This window comes from Tachyglossus aculeatus (genome assembly GCF_015852505.1).
Source record: "Tachyglossus aculeatus isolate mTacAcu1 chromosome 12 unlocalized genomic scaffold, mTacAcu1.pri SUPER_6_unloc_1, whole genome shotgun sequence".
Lineage (NCBI taxonomy): Eukaryota > Metazoa > Chordata > Mammalia > Monotremata > Tachyglossidae > Tachyglossus > Tachyglossus aculeatus.
The window spans coordinates 10,906,801-10,929,761 of NW_024044828.1; the positions used below are offsets into that span (position 1 = coordinate 10,906,801).

General features: G+C 45.9%; 1 protein-coding gene across 4 annotated transcripts in view; it reads left to right on the forward strand.

Annotated features, from left to right (window-relative positions):
• Positions 1-22,961, forward strand: part of FRMD4A (FERM domain containing 4A) — a 461,647-nt gene that overhangs the window by 350,050 nt on the left and 88,636 nt on the right. For all 4 annotated transcript variants that reach the window (XM_038740915.1, XM_038740917.1, XM_038740916.1 and 1 more), the window contains 3 exons: positions 6,862-6,918; positions 8,699-8,721; positions 20,394-20,477. In XM_038740915.1, coding sequence (XP_038596843.1) covers positions 6,862-6,918; positions 8,699-8,721; positions 20,394-20,477 — 164 coding nt within the window. The remainder of the gene's footprint in view (positions 1-6,861; positions 6,919-8,698; positions 8,722-20,393; positions 20,478-22,961) is intronic.

A 22,961-nucleotide genomic window follows, 5' to 3' on the forward strand; every position in this document is an offset into this window, starting at 1 on the left:
TAATACTTCTACTAATAATAATGATTGTTAGTATTTGTTAATCGCTTAATATGTGCCTAATGCTGGGACAGATACAGGACGATCAGGTCAGACACAGTTCCTGTCCCACACAGGGGTCACAGTCTTAATCCCCATTTTACAGATGAGGGAGCTGAGGGACAGAGGAATGAAGTGACTTGCCCAAGGTCACCTAGCAGACAAGTGGCATAGCTAAGGTTAGAACCTGGGTCCTTCTGACTCTTAGGCCCAGGCTCATTCCACTTCACCATGCTACTTTCCCTGCCGAAACTGAAAAGCAGAGTCAGCAACTCTTTTGTGGAATTGTCGGTGAAATCTCCACGTTCCCTTTTAGGCAGGTGCTACCTTGCCTCCACTCGACAGATTAAGAAACTGAGGTTTGGACCAGTTAAGTAGTTGCCACAGTGAATGAACAAAAAGAAGAAATATGGGAGCTTGGTCCAGGAGCCTCTCATGGCCTTTAGGTTCATCGTGGAAACTGGGTGACTTCCTCTTCCTTGTCCAGCCAAGCTGAATTGGAGACCCATTGATAGGGGTCCCCAGATCTAGACAGCACTGGCAATCTGTCATAGAGTCCCTGCTGGGAAATGGGGGTCACCCATCTCCCTGACTACTAGGAGTTTTTCAGGGTTTGTCAGGGGAGCACTCTGTGAGTCCAGCTTCAAGTCCTGTGAATGAGGTGTGTGATGCTCAAATTGCTGTTACAATATTCATCTTGGACTTCTCTAGTGATTTAAACACATGGGATGTCTAGTGCAAAATAAAGACTCTATTGTCCCGAACCCTCTTCCACCTCTCTTCCTCTCTCCATTCTTACTCACACACTCTCTCCAAACCTCCCTTCCACAAATGTATTTCTGTTGTCTGCACTGATTTTCCTCTGAGGTTCTCCGAGCATCCCACACACCATATCTAATGGCTCAGAGAAGCTAATGATTTGCTTCGCATCAGTGGGGTGGAAACTCAGAGAAACTAAGCTTTCTTCCCTCTTAACCCAGGGCAGGGCTGTGAGCTGAAGAATTTGAGGAAAAATAGCTCACTGAAGCTTTCCAGTTGAAATCCCATTGGCAAAGCCAGAGGAGCTGAAATTCATCTTCCTTGAAGTAGTCTCCCCTGCCTCCTCCCTTCCATCTTTTGCTCCCTTCTGCCTCCCCACAACCAGCTGCCCGTTCCTAAGGGGAAATGTAAAGCTCCCATAAAGCTTGGAATTCTTGCTCTGGCTCTTTGTAGTCTCCTCCAGTTTATTTTCTCCGCTTGAGCAAAAACACATGAGAGGAGGCACCTCCATATGATCAGACCAGTTAGCAGAGAAGAGGAGGTAGCACCATTCCCTCCGTGCTTTATGGTAGTATGTTTCTGGCAGGGGCCTCTGTCCTGATGTTGATTAACCAGTCAAAACAGGGTTCTGATCTGTCAGATCTCTGGGCCAGTGGGAGGTTTCGGGGGGCTGGGGGATGGGGTGCACAGCGAGAGTCCAGCGTTCCTAACATTCCACCGGAGTGGAATTGTGGAGATAAAAGGGGCTGAGATGGGTGGGGGGCTCAGGGAAACTAAAAGTGTTGAAGGGTTGGTTTCTCTTGAGACGTGAAACGCTCTCTTCCCCAGGCAACCTTCCCAATCAGTCTGTCTTACTTTCCCTCATGGAAGACATGTGTGTGCATAGTACAGTACTCCGCACACAGTTAGGGCTCAATAAATGCGATTGAATGAACAAATGAATGTGCTTGAGAATCATCCATCAGTCAGTGGCATTTACTGAACACCTGCTGTGCGCAGGGAACTGTACTAAGCACTTGGGAGAGCTCTATAGAAAAAAAAGAGGTTGTCCTCAGGGAACATACAGCCTAGTGGTGGACGGGTAAACCTAACATCTACTGTTAGGAAACAAAAACAGAATGGGAAGTTGGACAAATGAATAAATAAGTGCTTAAATACTAGAAGAGGTGAATAGATAAAATTGAAGAATAGTAACAATATTGATTATATAATCCCCTAGGCATTAGTTATCTAGTTTCTGGATTATCAAGCAGGAACTGTACTTTTACCTTCTATTGTTTGTTCCCCAGGCACGTAATACAGTGCTTTGCACATAGTAGGTGTTCAATAAATGCTCCCGCTGCAGATGATAATGATTCAGGCTCTGTGTTTCTCCTCTACTGACCTCTTCCTTTTGGGCTATTTTACAAGGGAGAGGAAGCAGCGCTCCTCATATCCATCTGTTTTTGATCCTTGTTGCCAGACCAAAGTGTGGTGGTAAGGGATAAGCTAGACAACTCTCGACTCAAGGGAGATTTGGGGGAGCATTTCACATGGCCTAATGGAAAGAGCATGAACCTGGGATTCGGAGGACTTGGGTTTTAATCCCTGCTCCACCAGTTGTCTGCTGTATGACCTTAGGCAAGTCACTTGACTTCCATGTGCCTCAGTTTCCTCCTCGGTAAAGTGGGGGACAACCCAGTTACCTTGTATCTACCCCAGTGCTTGGTACACTGCCTGACACTTAGTAAGCACATAACAAGTACCACTATTGTTATCATTATTGGTGGTGGTATTATTATTATTATTATTATTTCACTTACCCATGCTCCTTCTGGCCTCCATCAGCATGGATAATTGAGAATTGGCTAGGGTGGGGAGCCTGAGTCATCTCTCACAGAAGGCTTGAGGAAGAGAAGACTTCCCCTCTCCCTCTTTCCCTCCGACCCTCCTGCCCACAGGCTCCAGCATTTCCTGGCTGCAGCGGGAGTTGAGAGGGAAGGGGGAGGCTAAGCTTAGCCTGAGAGCCCAGCCCATAGACAGGGAGGAGATCAGGCTGGGAAGCATGCCCAACAGGAATTCCGGGGGCAGTTTCCCTGGTTCCCAGAACCGGAGCCCTGATCACAGAAAACAAAATGGACCCCCTTTGTCGGGCTGCAGCCTGGTTTTGAGGAAAAGCCACCTGTTGCATTCTTTGCCTAAGGGAATCTTGGGCTCTGAGCTGCAAGGAGCCTGAAACTCTTCTCCTGTAGCCACAGTCTCCTCCTGCTCTTGCACTTAGCATTTTCTTTGTCCTCTATGTTGTTTTGTTGCATCTGTCACTTCATCTTTCCTTATGTGTCTGCCCATTTATTTCTTTCCCAGCATTTGGTGCAGAGATTTGGACACAGTGAGCACTTAGAAAATACTACTGCTACTAGTGGGAGCTTGGATAGAGTGGGGAAGAGTAAAGGACTTGAGGAAGCAGGATTTGGGGAGAGTCTCCTTTCCTTTTGCGCAGCCAGTATTTGCCAGTGCTTCCCCTGGGAAAAACTTCTGAAACACCATAAATTCTGAAAACCTGCCCCAGCCACCTTAAAGGGAACCTTACCCTTGGGACAGAAGGAGAAGGGGGAAGGGCTAAATAGATTTCCTCTGGTTCAGCATCTGATTGGCTGAGAGTTTCAATGAGACATAACAGAGTGGGACTCTTAGCTAATCAATGTTTAGGTTCATGAGTGGTCCCTTCTCGCTTCCCTTCCTCTGTCCCTCCTCTCCTCATCTCCATCCTCCCCCTCGCTCCCCCCTCCCCCCAGGTCTGAGTACAAGTGGGCCCACCAGGTTTGCATAGGAAGAAATCCGACCCACCAGCAAGTTTGAGTTTGGCAGGCTTGATTTAAAGCGAGCCAGAGCTGGAGACCGATATGAGGTTAGCCAGAAAGAGTTTTGGACGTAGTATATTTCTCTAGCAGCTCAAAATACCCTTCAAACGTCTGAGATTGTCCTGGCTAGATCAGTCTACGTGGCCAGCCTGCTCCTGGAAACATTTGCATGAAACACAGATGAACACACTTGCATGGGACATGTGTAAATGCCCAACGAACGTAAAAGAATCTGTTCCCTGAGCCAAGATTTTGATGGCAGGAATGAGAACGACCTTCCCTGGGAGCCCTGTGCGTAATACTGTTAAATCATTTGACCATTGTTAAATGATTTATGTATTGCTAGGTCTAGTGGGCCCAGAACTGCATTCCCAAGAGTTCTTCCCTCTCCATTTCCAGCCCTGGCAGGCAATATTCATTATGATGTCTATATGGCGCTGTTGAATGCTCAGCTGCAAAGTCCTTGGTCAAGCGTAAAGGATTAATGGTTTGTGTTTTATATATAGACTGTCAGAAACATCTGATCTGTGACGGGGGGATTCAGCGCTTTGCTTTAGCCACCTCCCCTGCTCCTGCCTTCCTGCAACAGGCCATCTCTTTTTCTAGTGCTGTTTATGCGCTTGCTACATGTCAAGCACTGCACTAAGTGCTGGGATAGGTACAAGATGAAGAGGTCAGACACAGTCTCTCTCTCACATATGGGTTTCACAGTCTGAGGGGGAGAGGGGGCACATATTGAATCCCTATTTTATAGATGAGGAAACAGAAGCACAGAGAAGTTAACTTAAGCAGCCTGATCTAGTGCAAAGAGCATGGGCTGAGAGTCGGAGGACCTGGGTCCTAGTCTCCTCTCTGCCACTTACCTGCTGAGTGATGTTGGGCAAGTTGCTTAGCTTCTCCGTGCCTCAGTTCCGTCATCTGCAAAATGGGGATTCAGTACCTTCTCTCCCTCCTACTTAGACTGTGAGCCCCATTAGGCCTGATTATCTTGTAATAATAGTAAGAATGCTGGTATTTGTTAAGCGCTTACTATGTGCCAAGCACTGTTCTAAGTGGTGGGGGGATATAAGGCAATCAAGGTTGTCCCATGTGGGGCTCACAATCTTAATCCCCATTTTCCAGATGAGGGAACGGAGGCACAGAAAAGTTAAGTGACTTGCCCAAAGTCACACAGCTGAGAAGTGACAGAGCCAGGATTACAACCCACAACCTCTGACTCCCAAGCCCCTGCTCTTTCCACTGAGCCACACTCTTTCCCCAGTGCTTAGTACAGTGCTTGGCACATAGTAAGTGCTTAACAGGTGCAATTATTATTAGCAGTAGTATTATTAGTGACTTTTCCGAGGCCACACAGCAGACAAGTAGCGGAACTAGGATTAAAACCCGGGTCCTCTGACTCCCAGGGCCATGATCTACCCACTAGCCCAAGCTCCTGCCTCTGCCCCCTCCACAGATGGACAGCCTCACAGCAACTGGCAGTGCCATTCTCCTTGCCCTTATCTGTCCTGATGATTCCACCAGACTGTCTCATACCTGACTTCCTGTGTCCCAGCTTTCTCGGTAACCTTGCTCCCACTTTCGCTTTCCTTCCCCTGGTGACTTTTACCAGCTCCTGCCCCCTCACCACCTAGCCTTCTCATCAAATCACCACCAGAACAACTTCTCCTGAATGTGTGCTCATTATGGGCAAGGAATGTGTCTGCTAATTCTGATGTATTGTACACTCCCAAGCACTTAGTACAGTGCTCTGCAAAGAGTAAGTGCTCGATAAATACCACTAGTTGATTGATACTTCCATTCACATAGTATAGTAATGTGTCTATCAACTCAAATATATTGGACTCTCTCAAGTGCTTAGTACAAGGGCTCTGCACACAGTAAATATCATTGATTAATTCAATCATATTTATTGAGTACTTACTATGTGCAGAGCACTGTACTAAGCTCTTAGCACTGTACTAATTGGAATTGATTGGAATTCAATGTCTTAAGGAAGCAGGTATACTTGTCATACCATACTATAAATTCCATTATTAATACTTCTGCTGTTTCTCAAAACCTTCCCAAACTAGTAGGCATTTCCACTTTTGCTGCTTCACTATGGTGGGCAACATCTATATCCAGAGATAGATAGATAATACACAGCCAGCTCTGGATTATCCATGGTTTTAGGAGACGGTGATGACAGGGATAATTGAAATCTACGAATAATCCAAAAACTTCATTTTGATGACTAGGTTCACTGTACTCTCCTGTCAGATCTGCTGCGTAGGTAGAAGATGAACTACTCATCACTATTGAATTCATCTTCTCTCTGTCCCTTGTCACTCTCTGGAACAGGAATTGTCAGCAGTGAAATGGCTAACGGAGGCAGCAAGCTGGAGGAGAAGAGCCAGGCCTGGAGTACTCCATAGCCTATGTCATGAGCCCCCTTTCCAGCTCAAAGTTATTTAATAATCATAATAATAATTAAAAAATTGTGGTATTTAAGCACTTAAGTGCCCAGCATAGTAATAATAATAATGGTATTTGTTAAGTGCTTACTATGTGCCAAGCACTGTTCTAAGCACTGGGGTAGTTACAAGGTAATCAGGTTGTCCCACGTGGAGCTCACAGTCTTCATCCCCATTTTACAGATGAGATAACTGAGACACAGAGAAGTCAAGTGACATGCCCAAACTCACACAGTTGATTAGTGGCAGAGCTAGGATTAGAACCCTCAACCTCTGGCTCCCAAGCCCAGGCTCTTTCCACTAAGCCACGCTGCTTCTCTAAGCACTGGAGTGGATTCATATGAATTGTATACACTAACTCATCTAAATTGGGCCAGTGGTCAGTGCTATCCCCCTTTGTCTTTAAAATGGGAGCCAAGATCTTCAAAAGTACCTGAGTGACTTGCCAATGCCACCTTCTTCCCACAGAAGACAGTTGGCTTTTGGGTAGCCTGGGCTTGGGCCTTATTTCAGAGTTGGCCTCCAAGGGGTTTGTCTATACCCAGTAGGCATTCAGTTAATATTATGGATGTTGAGGACAGTGGCAGATGTGTTTGGCTTTCTTGGAAGACAAGTAGACTTGTTAGCCTTAGACTTTGTCTCGAGAGTCTTGGAGATGGTTGAGGCCTTCTCTGGAAGAGAAATAATATCTGCTCCCTTTAAGATTGGAATTTTGAAAATCAGTACCTCAGAGAACCAAAATTTATCCTTTTTTTTTTTTTGCTTCCTTCTAGGAACTCATTGAAGTTGACAGTGAAGTGGTGTTTGAATTAGCTTCTTACATATTGCAGGTAAGCACGTTCCAACAGCGTTTTATAATTCCTCTCATGCAAATTTGTGTCTAAAACCATGCTGGACTAACAGGGAAAGAACATCTGACTGACTAACACCTACCCATTCCAAAAGACTGAACTGGAGAAATGCCAGGGCTCAGAATAGCTCTGCCTTACTGAGCTGATTTCCACTGCCATTACTAGCAATAAGAGAAAAGGGAGAAGAGAGAATCAATTGAAATCTCATTGCTGTAATTACACCCCAGTTCTGAGGGGAAAGTACATTTCTCCAACAACACATTTGTCGCAGTGACCATAGATAGAAATACCTACTTCTAGTAAATCAGAAGACAAGTAGCTCCCAATAAATAACTGAGCAATTAGCAAATTCACTTGGCAAACGAGGCCGGAACAGCGCTGATTATTTCTCTTCCTAAATGCTTCCCGCAGAGGACAGAGGTGTATACACATGGCAGACAGAGTAGTAGAGAGTGGCTTCTAGTGAATGAAGTGTGGATGGACCAACTGAAAAGAACAGCACTTAAGGGAGAAATCTGAGAGGGTGCCTGCCAACCTCAAGGGAACTGTCATCCTTCTTGAGGAATGATAGTAAAGAGAACAGAGCAAGAAAGATTGTTGTTCACCCCATTTCCATGTCCTCGAGTAGGGTAACCGTCCGTCTGTTTTTATCCTGGACTGTCCAATTTTCAGTGGCCCCGTGATGTATCGGAACAGAACCAGACACTTTTACATCTGTGATTTTTTTTTCCAAAGCCATGTCTCCCTCCTTCTCTGAGGCTCCGGATGCCAAGTTCCATGGCTCAGCCTTGGCCTGGGTTTCTCCCCCCTTCTAGACTGTAAGCTCAAGTGGGCAGGGAGTGTGTCTGTTTATTGCTCTATTGTACTCTCCCAAGCACTTAGTACTGGGCTCTGCAATAAATACTATTGAATGAATGAATGAACCTGGGAGAGGAATGTAATGCCACCCAGGGCGCTGGGATGGTGATAAAATTGGCATACCTCAGCAAATTGGTATATGCGATGCTTAGCAGTCTTCCTGTATGCCCCGCATAATGCAAGTGACATCAGCTGGGCTTTCTTGTCCAGTGTTCTCAGGGGCCACCCTGTCAATCAATCAATTGCATTTATTGAGCACTTGATGCAGAGCACTGTACTAAGCACTTGGGAGAATACAATATAACAGAGTTGGTAGACGTGTTCCCTGTCCACAGTGAACTTACAGTCTAGAAGGGGAGACGGACACTATACAAATAAATAAATTACGTTTATGACCCTGAGTGCTGTGGGACTGAGGGAGGGGTTAATAAAGGGAGCAAATCCTATCCTAGACTGGTCCAGCCCTGTGGATCAGGTTGGGTGGGCTGGGGAAAGAGCTGCCACAGCCCCCAATAGATCCATCTTAGATCTAAAACATCCCTTCAGGCTCCTTAGCAGTGCCAGACTCCAGACAAGAAAGGCAGAGGTTGAGGCTTCGTTCTCTTCAAGTACAGGCTCTCCCTGCTCCCTACCTTTTCCAGATCCCAGCAATTTTCATTTGGGTGTCTCCCATCTAAGGCATGACCAGGCTAACCCTGCTTAGATTACAACTCCACCCAAGAGAAGGGTGGAGGCATCTTGTTTTACCAAAAGACTTAATAGTAAATATGATTTCAATTGTTAGCCGGAATAACTATTAGTTATTCAACTAATAGTTGAAGTTAAGAAGCTAAAGCCCCAAATGTCACATATTTTTGTTTGTTTTTCCTCATCTCAATGTTGCTTTCCCACTTTGTTTCAGGAGGCGAAAGGAGATTTTGCAAGGTGAGTTGGATTAAAAAAAAGAAAAAGGATACCAATCCCCATCCAGGGGAAGAATTGTCTGTGTGGTTCCCTGGGGAAGGCTCAGGACAAAGCTAGCCTATTCATGATGGGTCTGAGCTCATTTCCAAACCCAGTCCTTTCCCAGTACATGCTACCAATGCTTACGTTGGGAACAATTCATTCATTCATACATTCAATCGTATTTATTGAGCACTTACTGTGTGCAGAGCACTGTACTAAGCACTTAGGAAGTACAAATTGGCAACATATAGAGACTGTCCCTACCCAACAACGGGCTCACAGTCTAGAAGGGGGAGACAGACAACAAAACAGTGCCTTGGGGGTTAAATTCTCGCAGCAAAAATATGTTTATTTTTCTTACACTGAGGCTGATACACTCAACCCGGGCCTCCTGGTGTCGTTTACAACTTCAAATGACAGTCATCGCTTGTTGACAATTATCACACTGTTATATCAATGCAATATGAATAATTGTGCTATTGATTAAGTTGTGCTATGGGCCAAGCAATGTACTAACTGCTGAGATAGATGCAAGATGATCAGGTTCAACATAGGGCTCACAGGTTAAGCGAGGAGAGAGAACAGGTATTGAATCCCTAGTTTGCAGTTGGTAAACTGAGTCCCAGAGAAGTTAAGTGACTTGCCCAAGATCACACAGTAGTTTTGTGATTCCCAGGCTTGTGTTTTTTCCACTGGGCAATACTGCTTCCCTGAAAATGTGAAACTGTGATCTGATTTAAATCAAAAAGACCGTTACTGCTCAGGTTGAGGTCATTCTCAGTAAATATTGGGAAAAGATTGGCGAAATACACTCTAAGTTACCATGAGGCCAGGAAGGTATCTAGAATGACTTTTTTTGCCATTTTTCTGCATGTCTCGGGAGAATGAAATTGCTGGCTTCTAGTTACCTGCAACAAGCGTTCTGATTTAGAAATTTGGTGTGTGATGGGGGAGAAGCCGTGTCACCTAGTGGTTAGAGCACAGGCCTTGGAGTCGGGAGAACTGGGTTCTAATCCTGTATCCATCACTTGCCTGCTGTGTGACCTTGAACAAGTCACTTTCTTCAGTTTCCTCATTGGTAAAATGCAGCTTAAATATCTGTTCGCTCTTCCCCTTAGACCGCGAGTCCCATGGAGGACAAGGACTGGATCTGATCTGATTGTATTGCAGCTACCCCAGGGCATAACACAGTGCTTGGCACATAGTGTGTGCTTAACCAATACCCAAATTTTATTACTATTATGGGTCCTGGATCTTCAGTGTACTCTCCAGGTCTTCCCTTCTGATCCATGCTTCCTAACCTTGATTGAAGGACTTGAGGGTGCCCTCATTGTCACGGCCTCTGCCGAGCTTGTTGGTCAAAGTGTATAGAACTCTCACCAGCTGGTATTTCACCTCTGCCTCTCCCATCACATCCACCCCTCTGTTAGCCACTCGAGCAAAAAGCTGAACAGAATTCAGTAGAGGGAGGCTGCAGAGAGGCTGGAGCCACTTGCCGATTTCATCTTCAGCAAATCCGCCAAGTCACGTATCTTAATTACATCACCAGTTGCGTGGACCATTATATTGGCCACCACAGCTGGAGGAAATTGTCTGGCACTATCTGTTAGAATCGTCCCCTCATTCCATACCAAACCCGTTATTTTAAAACCCGCTAACAGCACAGGCAGTGCAAAGATAAATACCTTGTCCTGCGATTCCGCCTTATTAAAAAGCCAGTGAGGCGCATGCTCTGGAATACAGATTCTATCCAACACATCAGTGGCTCAATGGAAAAGAGCACAGGCTTTGGAGTCAGAGGTTATGGGTTCAAATCTCGGCTCCGCCAATTGTCAGCTGTGTGACCTTGGGCAAGTCACTTAACTGCTCTGTGCCTCTGTTCCCTCATCTGTAAAATGGGGATTAAGACTGTGAGCCCCCCGTGGGACAACCTGATCACCTTGTAACCTCCCCAGTGCTTAGAACAGTGCTTTGCACACAGTAAGTGCTTAATAAATGCCATTACTATTATTATTATCTTGGGGACAAAAACACCAAGTTACACTGAAAACAGAAATATGTCTAGGCAGAGGGTCCAGAAACAGAGGAAAGGAAACTTGTCCAACAGAGCCAGGACCTGTTGCTATTTCACGACACAGAATTCTGGGATTAGAATGGAATCACTCTTTTTTTTTTGAAGGGTATCTTTTAAGCTTTAATTATGCGCCAGGCACTGTACTAAGTAAGCTCTGGGGCAGATACAAGCTAATCGGGTTGGATGCAGTCCATGTCCCACATGTAGCTCACAGTCTTAATCCCCATTTTACACATGAGGTAACTGAGGCACAGAGAAGTTCAGTGACTTGCCCGAAGTCACGCAGCAGACAAGTCACGGTACCAGGATTAGAACCCAGGTCCTTCTGACTCCCGGGCCCGTGCTCAGTCCACTAGACCCTACTACTTCTCACAGAAGCTCAGTAGAATCTCTCCGTACCCAAGCACTTGGGGGCCCCAACGTGCCTGACAGTGTCAACAAAGATTGCAAATGGATGGATTCCCCAGACCATAATTGCCTCCCATCTCTCGTCCCGTGTATTTGTTTCCAAGGCTCCTTCTTTCTGTGGAGCAGCTTTACTCTGAGGCAGAGATCGGGCTAAGGATAAAGAGGTTTCATATCTGGTAAAGGTAGCCCCAAACAGTGGAAGCCCTTGGGACTTTTGGGGTCAACACTTCCCAGAGCCTTTTCCTAAAGGATCACAGCCCCCGGGGCACTTGATCCAGCCTTGTTTTTCACCAGCGCCGAAATCTGCTGTAGAAATGACTTGGTTGGAATGTGCGCAGCAAACAGTCTAATCTGGCCCTGCTAAACACGGGAATGCGAGGTCACGATGTTTATGGCAAACGAAGAAGCGCGGGCTGGACCCTGCAGTGTTTCATCTCCCCTAATGAGTTCACAAAATGCCACCTCGGTGGTGGGAAGGAAACACAGTCTTTCTTCTGCTTCATTTCTCAAGTGTCTCACGGTCGCAGTTCCTTTGTTTGACACTGCTGCAGTTCTGAGGAGTGAACGGAGAGTTTGGGAGATGGTCAAAGACTGATATCGGGAAGGCTGGGTTGTACTGGGGTGACACGTACGGAGGCTGCTGGGAGAGATAAATGCTACCTCCTGCAGCCGGGCCCGGGATTCCCAGAAACATACACGCCCAAGCTGCTGGGAACGGTTCGTCCTTTAGCAAGCACAGGAAGCTAAGGAACCCGAGGGGAGACTTGAATCCTGGCTGGGAATATCCCTCAGCAGGAAGACTCCACTCCCAGAAAGATGTTGTCACGGGTAGACTTGGGGCCTGGGAGCATCTAGAGAGAATTCACTGTCGGACAGCATGGCCTAGTGGATAGAGCCTGAGCCTGGGAGTTAGAAGGACCTGGGTTCTAATTCTGCCTCCACCACTTGTCTGCTGTGTGGCCATGGGTAAGTCACTTCATTTCTCTGGGCCTCAGTTACTTCATCTGTAAAATGGGGATGAAGATTGGGAGCCCCATGTGGGACAGGAACTGTGTCCAACACAATTTGCTTGTATCTTCTCCAGTGCATAGAACGGTGCCTGGCACATAGTAAGCGCTTAACAAAAACCAGAGTTGTTATCATTATTATTACTATTATTAATGAATCACTGCCTTTTATTTCTGTTCTCACCCTGGGAGCTATTTTGGGATGGAAACATTAGGCCTGAATTTGGACTGACTCAAAACCCACAGAAGCTGCAGCCTAAACCAATCCAGATCACCAACTACCCTAATAATAATAATAATAATAATAATAATAATGGCGGCATTTGTTAAGCGCTTACTATGTGCCAAGCACTGTTCTAAGCGCTGGGGGAGATACAGGGTAATCAGGTTGTCCCACATGGGCTCACAGTCTTAATTCCCAAACCCTAGCCTTTGCCATCATAGAAACTCACCACTACAGCGAGTTTTCTTTTAAATGCCCCATGATGTGGTGAAGAAACTGAGATGTTGGGCCACTAAAGGACCAGCTGAACACAAAGGGGTCTTTGTTTCATGTGTGAGCCCGACCTCAGGAGACCAAGTATTCCGTGGCTGGCAGCATACAGAAACTAACTGGGAAGAGACAATCAATCAGTCAATCAGTGGTATTTACTGAGCGCTTAGTGTATGTAGAACATTGTAACAAGCACTTGTACAATACACAGAGTTGGTAGACAGCTTTCCTGACCACAACAGTCTAAAGAGACCTGTCAACCAAAAGTTGTGTCAACAAATTCCAACTCACTGCATTTCCAATCTACCTGCAACCTCCATCATCAAAGAATACATGTTGGCAAAGCAGGATTCCCCCTCCACTTCCCCGTATGCCCCAGCAGGAACCTGGCTGGTAGGGAAAAGGGAATGTGAATGGCAATGCACAAATCAATAGTCCCATAATGAATTCCTTGTCATAGGTTCTTGGTCCCTAAATCTTCACCATTCTGAAGCACAGGGACATAGTTGGATTGGAGAGTCCCTGTCCCACACAGGCTCTCAACTTAAAAGGTAGGGAGAGTGGGGAATCTTTGCAACATTTTACAGGCGAGAAAACAGAAACATGGGAAGATTAATTGATTTTTCCACAGTCCCACAGGAGGCCTCTGGCAGAAGTTTTTTTTTTAATGGTATTTGTTAAGTGTTTATATGTGACAGGCACTATACTAAGTGTTGGAATAGATAGAAGATAATCAGGTTTGATGCAGTCCCTGTCCCCCATAGGACAGAACTGGGTCTTCTAACACCCACTCCTGTACTCCGTCTTCTAGGCAACACTGCATTTTGGGGCAGCTGGAGCAGAATAAAATTAATTGGGGATAATGATGAAGTCTGCTGTTGAAGTGGATGAATGAGCCTTGGTTCTGAGGCTTCAGAACTGAAAATGTGCACAGGGGAATTTTTTTGTTTATTGTGTTTGTTAAATGCTCAATATATGCCAAGACACTGTACTATGCTCTGGGGTAGATACAATTTAATCAGGTTGGACACAGTCCTTGTCCCACATGTGGCTCACGGTCTTAATCCCTGTTTTACGGATGAGGTAACTGAGGGACAGAAAAGTTAAGTGACTTGCCCAAGGTCACAAAGCAGAAAAGTGGAGGAGCTGGGATTAGAGCCCAGGTCCTTCTGACTCTCAGTCCAGTGCTCTATCCACAAGGCGATGATGCTTCTGTGTTGTAGTACAAAGGCTTGTGCAGCTCCACTCAAGTCCTGCAAGTCGTCTGAGGCATGGAGGGCCACAATTGTGGGAGTGGGCAGCAGGGCAGCATGTTTTACTTAAGTAGCAAGTCGAACTTTTGAAGAGTCCTAAAAGAAGGATGAAAGTACATCCAGGCCCTCCCAATTGTGACCAATATAAGAGCTTTAAAGAAACGAAAATTATAAATTGGTGGCCCTTTCCATATTATTCCAAATTCCTGCCTGGGATGGCTAAGTTTGCAAGCCTTTGCCAAAAGTTTAGAAAATGCTGGATTCCTGCTTTGGGTGGGATTTTAAAACTTGAAAGTCCCAGAGTCATAGACCTCTCAATTTACAGATAGAAGCCTGGCCCAAAGACTGGGAGTGGAATCTTTGATCCCTCGATGATGTTGGTCCTAGAGACGGAGGAGTGGGGAGGCTATGTTTTCCGAGGGAGCACTTTGGTGGGAGCTGGAGTAAAGTGGCTCTTAATAGTAAGCGCTTAATAAATGCTATCATTACCATCATCAATGGTATTCATGTATGAGTATTTAGGAGTTACGGGTATTGAGTATTTATGGAACAACCTTTCTGAGCATTCCTCCAGGGGAAAAAAAAGTCCTGATTTCAGCCTCACAAAATGTTTTCTTGTTCATGATCTTTTCATTTTCCTTTTTCAGTCTAATATTTAGGTTTTCTCTGTGGGTGAATGCAGCATTTTGAGTTTTGAGATTTTCAGTTCCTTTTAAGTTATCCACCACTTCCGCACCCTTCCCTCCCCACTGCCACACACACACACACACACACACACACACACACACACACACACACACACACACACACACACAATCTTAAAATGATTTAAAAATCAACAGGGAGCATGGCCCATGCTAGAAACTTTAAGTGAAGGCATAGTGCCTACTCTTAATGAACTTATTTTCCACATGGAAAACAAGGCAGGCAGATGTGCAATCAGTTTAAGATTGCTGACATAAGTATAGTTATTACAGGACTGAGCTGTGAGGGAGGGACAGGGCAAGAATTGTGCTGATGGGTTGGAGAATTAAGGGTAACAGCACTCCCTTTTAAAAGATTCAGTATGCTTGAAATTTACCTGGTGCTAACTTGCACACAGTCCCTGAGAGATGTGATGAAGACATTGCCCACAAGGGTCTGTGTGGGGGTGATTGGTTACTTTTGGTTAGAACAGGGTTTGTGGCACAAACAGCATCACAAGCTGTCAACAGTGCACTCAGAAATTCAAGAGCATGCTTCCGCCCTTTACCCTATTTACTAAACAAAGCAACCGACCGAAAAGAGAAATGTGGTTTAGAATACTTGAGCTCAGCTTATCAGACATCTGTTCATAATTAGATTCTAGGCATTATCAAAGTTAAGGAATCAGTTAGAAATGAGATTGTGCCCTTTCCTGGAATAGCCCTAAGTTTTTCCCTGGAGTTTTTCTGCAGGATTTTCTCCTTTATTTTTTTTTTTTTGGACTAATGAGTTGATGTCTGCGGAAATAAAATATTGGATGATATATTACTCATCTGCTGAAACTGAGGCAACTTCCCTTTAGCAGAGGGACATTGATTTTCACTTCCATTATGGAGGGGGATTTGAAACATTTAATTGAGCTGAAAAATTTCACCTATCACCCACAGACTATATGTATCCTTGGAACTGGTCAAGCAGTAGATTAAAAAAAAGCTTTTAATATATTATTCTCCATAAACCGAGTGGCTACATGGGCACTACTGCAGAAAGAGCAGAGAATGAATTTGATGGGGAGAGGAAAATAGCTTTTTTTCCCTTTTCCAAAGTTAATTCCCCCTCTTCTTCTTACAAAACCTCTCAGTAAATGTAGCATAAACCGAGGCCACAAAAATCTGAAGGAGCCCAGCTTTGTTGGGTATTCTTGTCCCAAGACATGATGCATTTTGAGCAAGTGGTGGGCTCATGGAGTAGCTACAAGTGAGGCGTTTCAGAAGACCAACAGGAATAGGAGACAAAGAGCTACTTTTTCTCCAACAGGCATTTTCTGAGTAATATAAATATTTGTATAGATTACTAACGCATACGAGGTGACACGAGTGACTTTCCTGTCGCTCACAGAGAGGCGGCACTGAAAAGGCATTTGTCGTCCACAGCAGTCCATATACCATGATTCATTGACCACTAATAACATTACTCTGCGCTTACATAAGTGTTCTTTCTAGCAAGCCTCAAAGCTCAGTCCATTTCAGATCCTTATTTGACCATTTGGAGTGGGTTTTTTCCCAGTAATTTTTTTCACTTGCCATTTGTAACCAAGCGGCTGGCACTGATATTAGAAAGAAAATGGACAGATTTTAGATTGTAAGAAGATGAATGTTAACACAGAGAGAAAAGTTTTGCTATGTTCATGGCGTGGATTTTCTTCACAACTGAAGAGACAAGATAGTATCCCATTCTTTTCCTTAACATTGATTTTTCCAGCCTGGTAGCTTTCTGAAGTAGCCTTCAGCTTGAACATTTCAACCCAGTTCTCAGTTTAAAGAGTTGTTTGGGGAAACTTAAGTGTTCTTATTTTTGCTGGGGATAATAGCAATCTTTTTTGTGCTTCAAAAATAACTGCTAAGAGGCAGGGGGAGGGTTATCATGGATAAATTTGGAACAGCTAAAACCATCTAGACAAGTAAGCCCTCTTAAGAGGAACCAAATCTGTGAAAATTTGAAACAAAAGTCTAATGGGAAGTTCTTATGGTAAATAGTTCCAGAAGGGTCTGATCTGTGCCAATAGTCCAGGGTGTAGTACTGAGTTTGAAAATGTGCCATGTTCTCCACAAAGCTTCGTATCCTCATCGAGTAGAGAGGTTTGAAAGGACCAAAGGGTGGTGATGAGCTCCCCAATCTAGGGAACTGCTCAAATGCCAGAGCAGTGAGGAGCATCTAGAATTTCTTTCATTAAGAAACTAAGTGATGCAACTATTTCCCTTCAAAATGGCACTGTGCCTTTCTTCCAAGAACCTTGAAGTGCTTTGTGGATATGAAGGCAGTAAGACATTAGGAACTGCACATTTAAATGAGGGCAATGAAGGAACTGCATGAGTTAGGTTTCCTCAAAGTTTTGCAGCCTTGCAGTCAGGGACTGCAGAATGATTCATTGTGGTTTGAGATGCAGGGTGTCCTAATGATCGGATTTTGTAACACCCTGCCCTACAGCACTTTAGTTCATTAACCCTCAGCTTGCACTCCTTAATCAGGCTAAATGTTCAGGGTAGATGGATGATTTTGCATTCTGGAGATATATTTTGTGGTGTTGGAGGGTTTCAGTTTTCTCCATTATATTGCATTGATGTAGGTTTCTCAGATTAGTTAGCTGACTGAAATTACACTTTATAGGGCCAGAAGGGCACAGAGGACTACAGTGAGGCCTCATCCAACTCCAGCATCACTTCATTTTCCCACCATCCCTCCCCACTCCCTTTCCAGATTCTCCTCCTAAATGTGGCAGCTTTGATCTCTGGAGGTGTTTATCTCAGCAGAACATTTTGTTTCTCCCTAAAGGAGATTGAACTGAATTTTTGAATTTAGCCAGACCATATAAATGCTCTTCCTGCATTCTCCAACTTAGCCAAAGAAGGATTTAACCCTCATTTGCCACTGCATTGAGCCAAGTCCCCTTTCTTGTCATTTTTTATGTCTATGAAAACCCATCTTCTCCCCAACTTTTGCCATGACAGGAAGGTAAGGACCTTTTCAGAATAATTGCAGGGGGTGGCCCATTGATTCGGTCTAAGCAAGTGATCCAACAACCTATTCCAATGACTAAGTGAACCAACAACCAAGGCTGTGTTATCTTGGGCAAGTCACTTAACTTCTCTGTGCCTCATCTGTAAAATGGGGATTAAGACTGTGAGCCCCACATGGGACAACCTGATCACCTTGTATCCTCCCCAGTGCTTAGAACAGTGCTTTGCACATAGTAAGTGCTTAACAAATGTCATTATTATTATTGTTATTATTATTATTATTATTATTATTATTATTATTCATCTCATCAGATTGGCCTCTAATCTGTGACCCCAGCATCCAGATCAGATCATTAGACCAGACGCTTTCATCGAGGCCCAAGCTGAGCTGTCCTTTGGGAAGGATTCACAGTTGTGAATCCCTTCCAGGATTTAATGGATTGGACTGGCTTCACGCCTTAGCGATTTCTTGTGGATGTTTTCCTGGGCAGCCTAGCCTTCGGGGAGCAATAGAGAATCCATTGCAGCCAGCTTAAGCAAGGAAGTCAAAGCTGGGACTGTCACCAGGGAGACATGTTTGCCAACAAACTAGACGTTTGTGGGGTAAGAAGATCTCTTCCTCCTCGCCTTCCTTCCTTTACCAAATAGACATTAGCCGCCCTGGTTAGGAGTAAATCTCAGGCTCGCGTTTCTGTTGCTCATTGAAAGGGTCCAGGGTCACTGCCTGACAAATAGTACTAAATGGGATCTCACGACCATGTCTGGTGACGTTGCATGAAGCAGGTCGAACTTGGAAGCACAAATATTCACATCTCATCCCTTAGAGAAGAGGGTTCTTAAGCCGAGTGGCTGGGGAACTCAGAGGACGTCAAGGAGGTACAGACCTTCTCTCCAGGTTGTAAGTCAAACTAAGCCCGGGGTTCCCCAGACCTACAGTCTTGGCATCCAGTCTAGGCATTCAAAGAGAGTAGCAACCTCAGTCACTAGACTGTAAGATCCTCGAGGGCAGGGATCACGTCTATAACTCCATTGTACTGTGTTCTCCCAGGCACATGGTAGAATGCTCCATTTACAGTAATTGCTCAGTAAGTACCATTGATTGATTCACGTTTAGTGGTCAGTTGCCAGGGGAAACCAGGAGCATCTCCATATGTAGAATCAATCAGTCAATCAATAATGTGTATTAAGCACTTGCTGTGTGCAGAGCACTGTACTAAGTGCCTGGGAGGGTACAATAGAATTGGTAGACACAATCACTGCCTACAAGGAGGTTAGAGTCCACAGAGAAACAGTAGAATAGCCGGCAACCAAACTTGTTAGCATTTGGGTTGAGGAGACTTGAGAATGAGAATAAAATGAATAAAATAATCCCCAGAGTCAAAAGCAACCTCATTCTTGGCAGCCTTTTCAGGATGCCTGCAGACCTCTGCGTTGTTTCTGCTCAGGGGCAGTGGGTGCCCAAGGAAGTTGATTTGTTGACAAGTGGTTTTCTTCAATTAGTAGGAGTTTTTTTTCCTAGAATTAGCTTCAGGTTGGATAATCAGATACTGGGATGACTGACAGGCAGACACAATGTAGATCTGATTGTCCTTGTAACACATGTGGGCAAGTGAGTCTGGACAGATGAAGGTCATCCCGGTCCTTTCCACACTGCAGAGTGTGAGGATGGGGGCTGCATTCTGGCTTCCTGGTTTTGTCCATTTTTGCCTCGGAGGCTGCTCAAGGGGAGCCATCCACTTCAACTACAGCCACCATGCATGCTGGAAGCCTATTAGGCATGATGTCTGTGGCCATTTCCCAACCAAAGGCAGGACCCCTGGATCTTTAACTGATACCCCCAGAGGCTTCCTGCCAGCTTTCTGCCCCCCTGCATGTGGTGACTCCACTGCCATTGTCACACACAAGTAGACTGAGCATTCCCAGGAAGACCACCCAGAAAGCAAAGAGACATGGTCTGCACTATACTGGCTCAATGACTCACGGGCCCAGGCACCCTAGGTCAGGGGGATGTTTGGGGAGCGGTCTGCGCTGGGTCAGCTTTGGCCATGGGGGCTATTGAACCCCTGTTTATAGAGCTAATGGCCAGTCCTTAACAGACCACTTAGAAGGAACAAGAGATTCTTCTTTTGAAGGGTCTCCGAGTCTCCGTGGAAGACTGTAGGATGAGTTGTTTGTTGAGCCTATCTTCTAAAGTTATTTTTACTAATGGTCGTGCCCAGCAAACAGGCCTGGCCTGGCATAATTCTGCAGTTAAGGAGCCCTGAAAATTGCAGGGCAGAGTCAGCTGAACAAAGGTGCCCCATGGAGCTTTCTCTTGGTGGTCCTGCCTCTCCGATCCCCCCTCGCCCCCCACCCCACTCACAAACTAGGCTCCCCTCCCCAGGGTGCTGGCTGGGCCCTAGCTCATTCTCCCATATCAAGCAGGGCTGAAAATGGAAACCATTAGCATCTGCCAGTGCTCTGCTCTGGGTTTAGCCCTGGAAAGGAAAGTCATTCCATGCTGTGTGTGTCTTCTTTTTTTAAAAAGAAATTAAGATTTTTAAAATAAATAAATAAATAAAAGGAGTCCTCCCTTCCAGTGCCTTTCATTAAGAGGGAACAGATGTGGGGCCTCTCAGGGGCTCAGTTGGGGCAGGTCATATCAAATGCTGCGGTTCCTTTCTCGGCGGCATCTCTTTCTCACTTGGTTCTCCCCCTCCTGCTCTCTCTTTTCAGCAATGAAATCGTGAGAAGCGACTTAAAGAAGCTGCCGGCACTCCCCACCCAGGCCCTGAAGGAGCACCCTTCCCTGGCTTACTGGTAACCCATCTGTTTCTCAACCTTTGCCCTTCTGATCTCCTGAGCCCTTCCCTCCCCTGCTTGTCTGGGGTGAAGATGGACTCTCTCAGACTTTTGGTGAGACAAAGAAAGTTTTTGAGGAGAGTTTGCCCATAGGCCTCTGAGCTCTAGGGTGCCATCACAAACAGGTCTGGTAAACATGGCACCCTAAAACTGGACGGAGGTGGGGGAGTGGGGTCTTTCCTCTCACTAGGAGCCCGTGGTCTGCAGGGATTAAAGGTGCAGCATCAGGTGACAGGCGCCATGAGGGTGGGGAGGGAGTGTTTCTGATGGGCCTCTATGGAGTGTTTCTGATGGGCCTCTCCCCTATGGAGGCTTTCTGTCTAATGGGTGGTGGGGTGGGGTTTTGTTATGAGGCATGTGGGGACAGATGCTCCTTACCCAAAGGTTCCATGGACCCACTCCTTGTCCTGGTATTTCGCACATCTCCTGGGGTGACAACCATGTAACCTGGCCCCGTGCTTCATTTGCAGGACATTTGGATGCTTATTCTGGGTGGATCTGAAATTGAAAAAGGCCCAAAGGTTCAGGCCACTGTACAGACTCGATTAGGGTAATTCACTGTGTTGTGTGACCTGTCCAGATTTTCCTAACTCTTCCAGCATTGGCAAGTAGTAGAAAGGAACAGCTTCCTTTCTCCCAAGCGGTAGCCAACCAAAAAGAAAGAAAACTAAGCTGTGTGATCTCGGGCAAGTCATGTAACTTCCTGTGCCTCAGTTTCCTCACTGGTAAAATGGTGATAAAATACATGTTCTCCTTCCCTCCCAAACTGTGAACTCATGTGGGATGGGCACAATGTCCTATCTGATTATCTTGTATGTACCCGACGTTTAGCACAGTACCATTATTATTAATATCAATTATTAATAATAATTAATGCCTCATTATTTAAGTGGAAGGGGAAGCTGCTTTTGCCTGCACCTGCCCCCCACCTCGCCAAACCTTCTCTCTGCTCTTAGTAGCTTCCAACAGCCCTGGGAGAGAGCTAGACAACAAGCATATCACTTAGTCTAGACACTTTTTCTAGGCAACAAACCTGTTCTTACAGGGCAGGTGGCTTCAGGAGGCTTCTTCTGCTAAGCTGGAGCACGCCTTTATCACTGCCTGAGTGTCCTCCTGCTGAGAGGGTGATATTGGCCAAGAGGCAGCGAAGAGGAAAGATAGCGAGCTAGCTGGGTGTTGGGGAAATTGAATTCTAAGTGTGACTGTGTTTTGGGTGGGTTTTTCCTCTGGCTTTGGGTAAAGTACTTAATCTCCCTGGGCCAGACTTGCCTCTTCTCCCAAGTCAAGCCGAGACGGCAAGACTGTCGTACTGCCCTGCCTCTTGCAGGCACGGCGATGAGGGCCCAGTGACTGTGGACTTGGTAATGTCTGAGGCTAGCTGGGTGACTGTGTTTAGCAAAATCTGCATGTTGGTTGAGGGAAGATTGGCTGAATCTGTTTCTAAGCCTGTGAGCTTTGAAGCGACACAGTGTGGAATTGGTCTTTCCTCTCCTGGCTACCCTCCTACCCCTCTCCCTCCAGATTCTTCTGCTCTCCAGACCATTTCATGTCTCTTCCTGGCCATGTTCTATTCCCCAGTTGCTTTTGTGGGGGTCTTCCTTTGCCCCACCTGCCCGATCCCCCTTCAGGGCACATCAACGCTCCGCTTCTAATACTACTACTAATAATGATAATAATAATAATAATGGGATTTGTTAAGCACGTACTATGTGCCAGGCACTGCACTAAGCATTGGGGTAGATTCAAGCAAATCGTATTGGATACAGTCCCTGTCCTATGTGGGGCACTCAGTCTCAATCCCCATTTTACGGATGAGGTAACTGAGGTGCAGAGAAGTGAAGTGACTTGCCCAAGGTGACAGAGCAGACAAGTGGCGGAGCTGGGATTAGAACCCGTGACCACTTGACTCTCAGGCCCATGCTTTATCCAATATGCCAGCTCCCTCTCCCTGCTTCTGTCCCAGCCAAGCCCACCCCAGCCCGCTGTTTTCATTGCCCTTTTGGCTGACTGGTTGGCCAAGGGTCTTGCAGAGTGCCTTATTTTGGCCTGGAAGCCAGGGAGAGTGATGCTCCCTGCCTTTCTCCGGCCACCATCCCAGGATTCAGCCCAGTCTGTAGGAGAAGGGTCCAGCGGGAATTGTGCTCCGGGTGGTGCAGCTCTTTCCCACCACCCCATAATCCCCTCTCGACCTGCCCACTGATGTACCCCCAATTGATGGAGTCAGTCATCCCCAGAAAACAGCACTGGGACTCCGGGATGGGACCAGTCACGCAGGCCAAGTTTCCCTGACATCAGAAAGCCTCACTCTGTCATTAGGTCTGTTTAATGCAGATGTGGCTCCGTTTTCAGGAGAGCCATAGAGGAGCGGAGAGATCTGGGAGGAAAATCCCAGAAGGAAGCCTGGATTCCTTCCCAGGTTAGAGAGAGCTGCTACTCTCCACC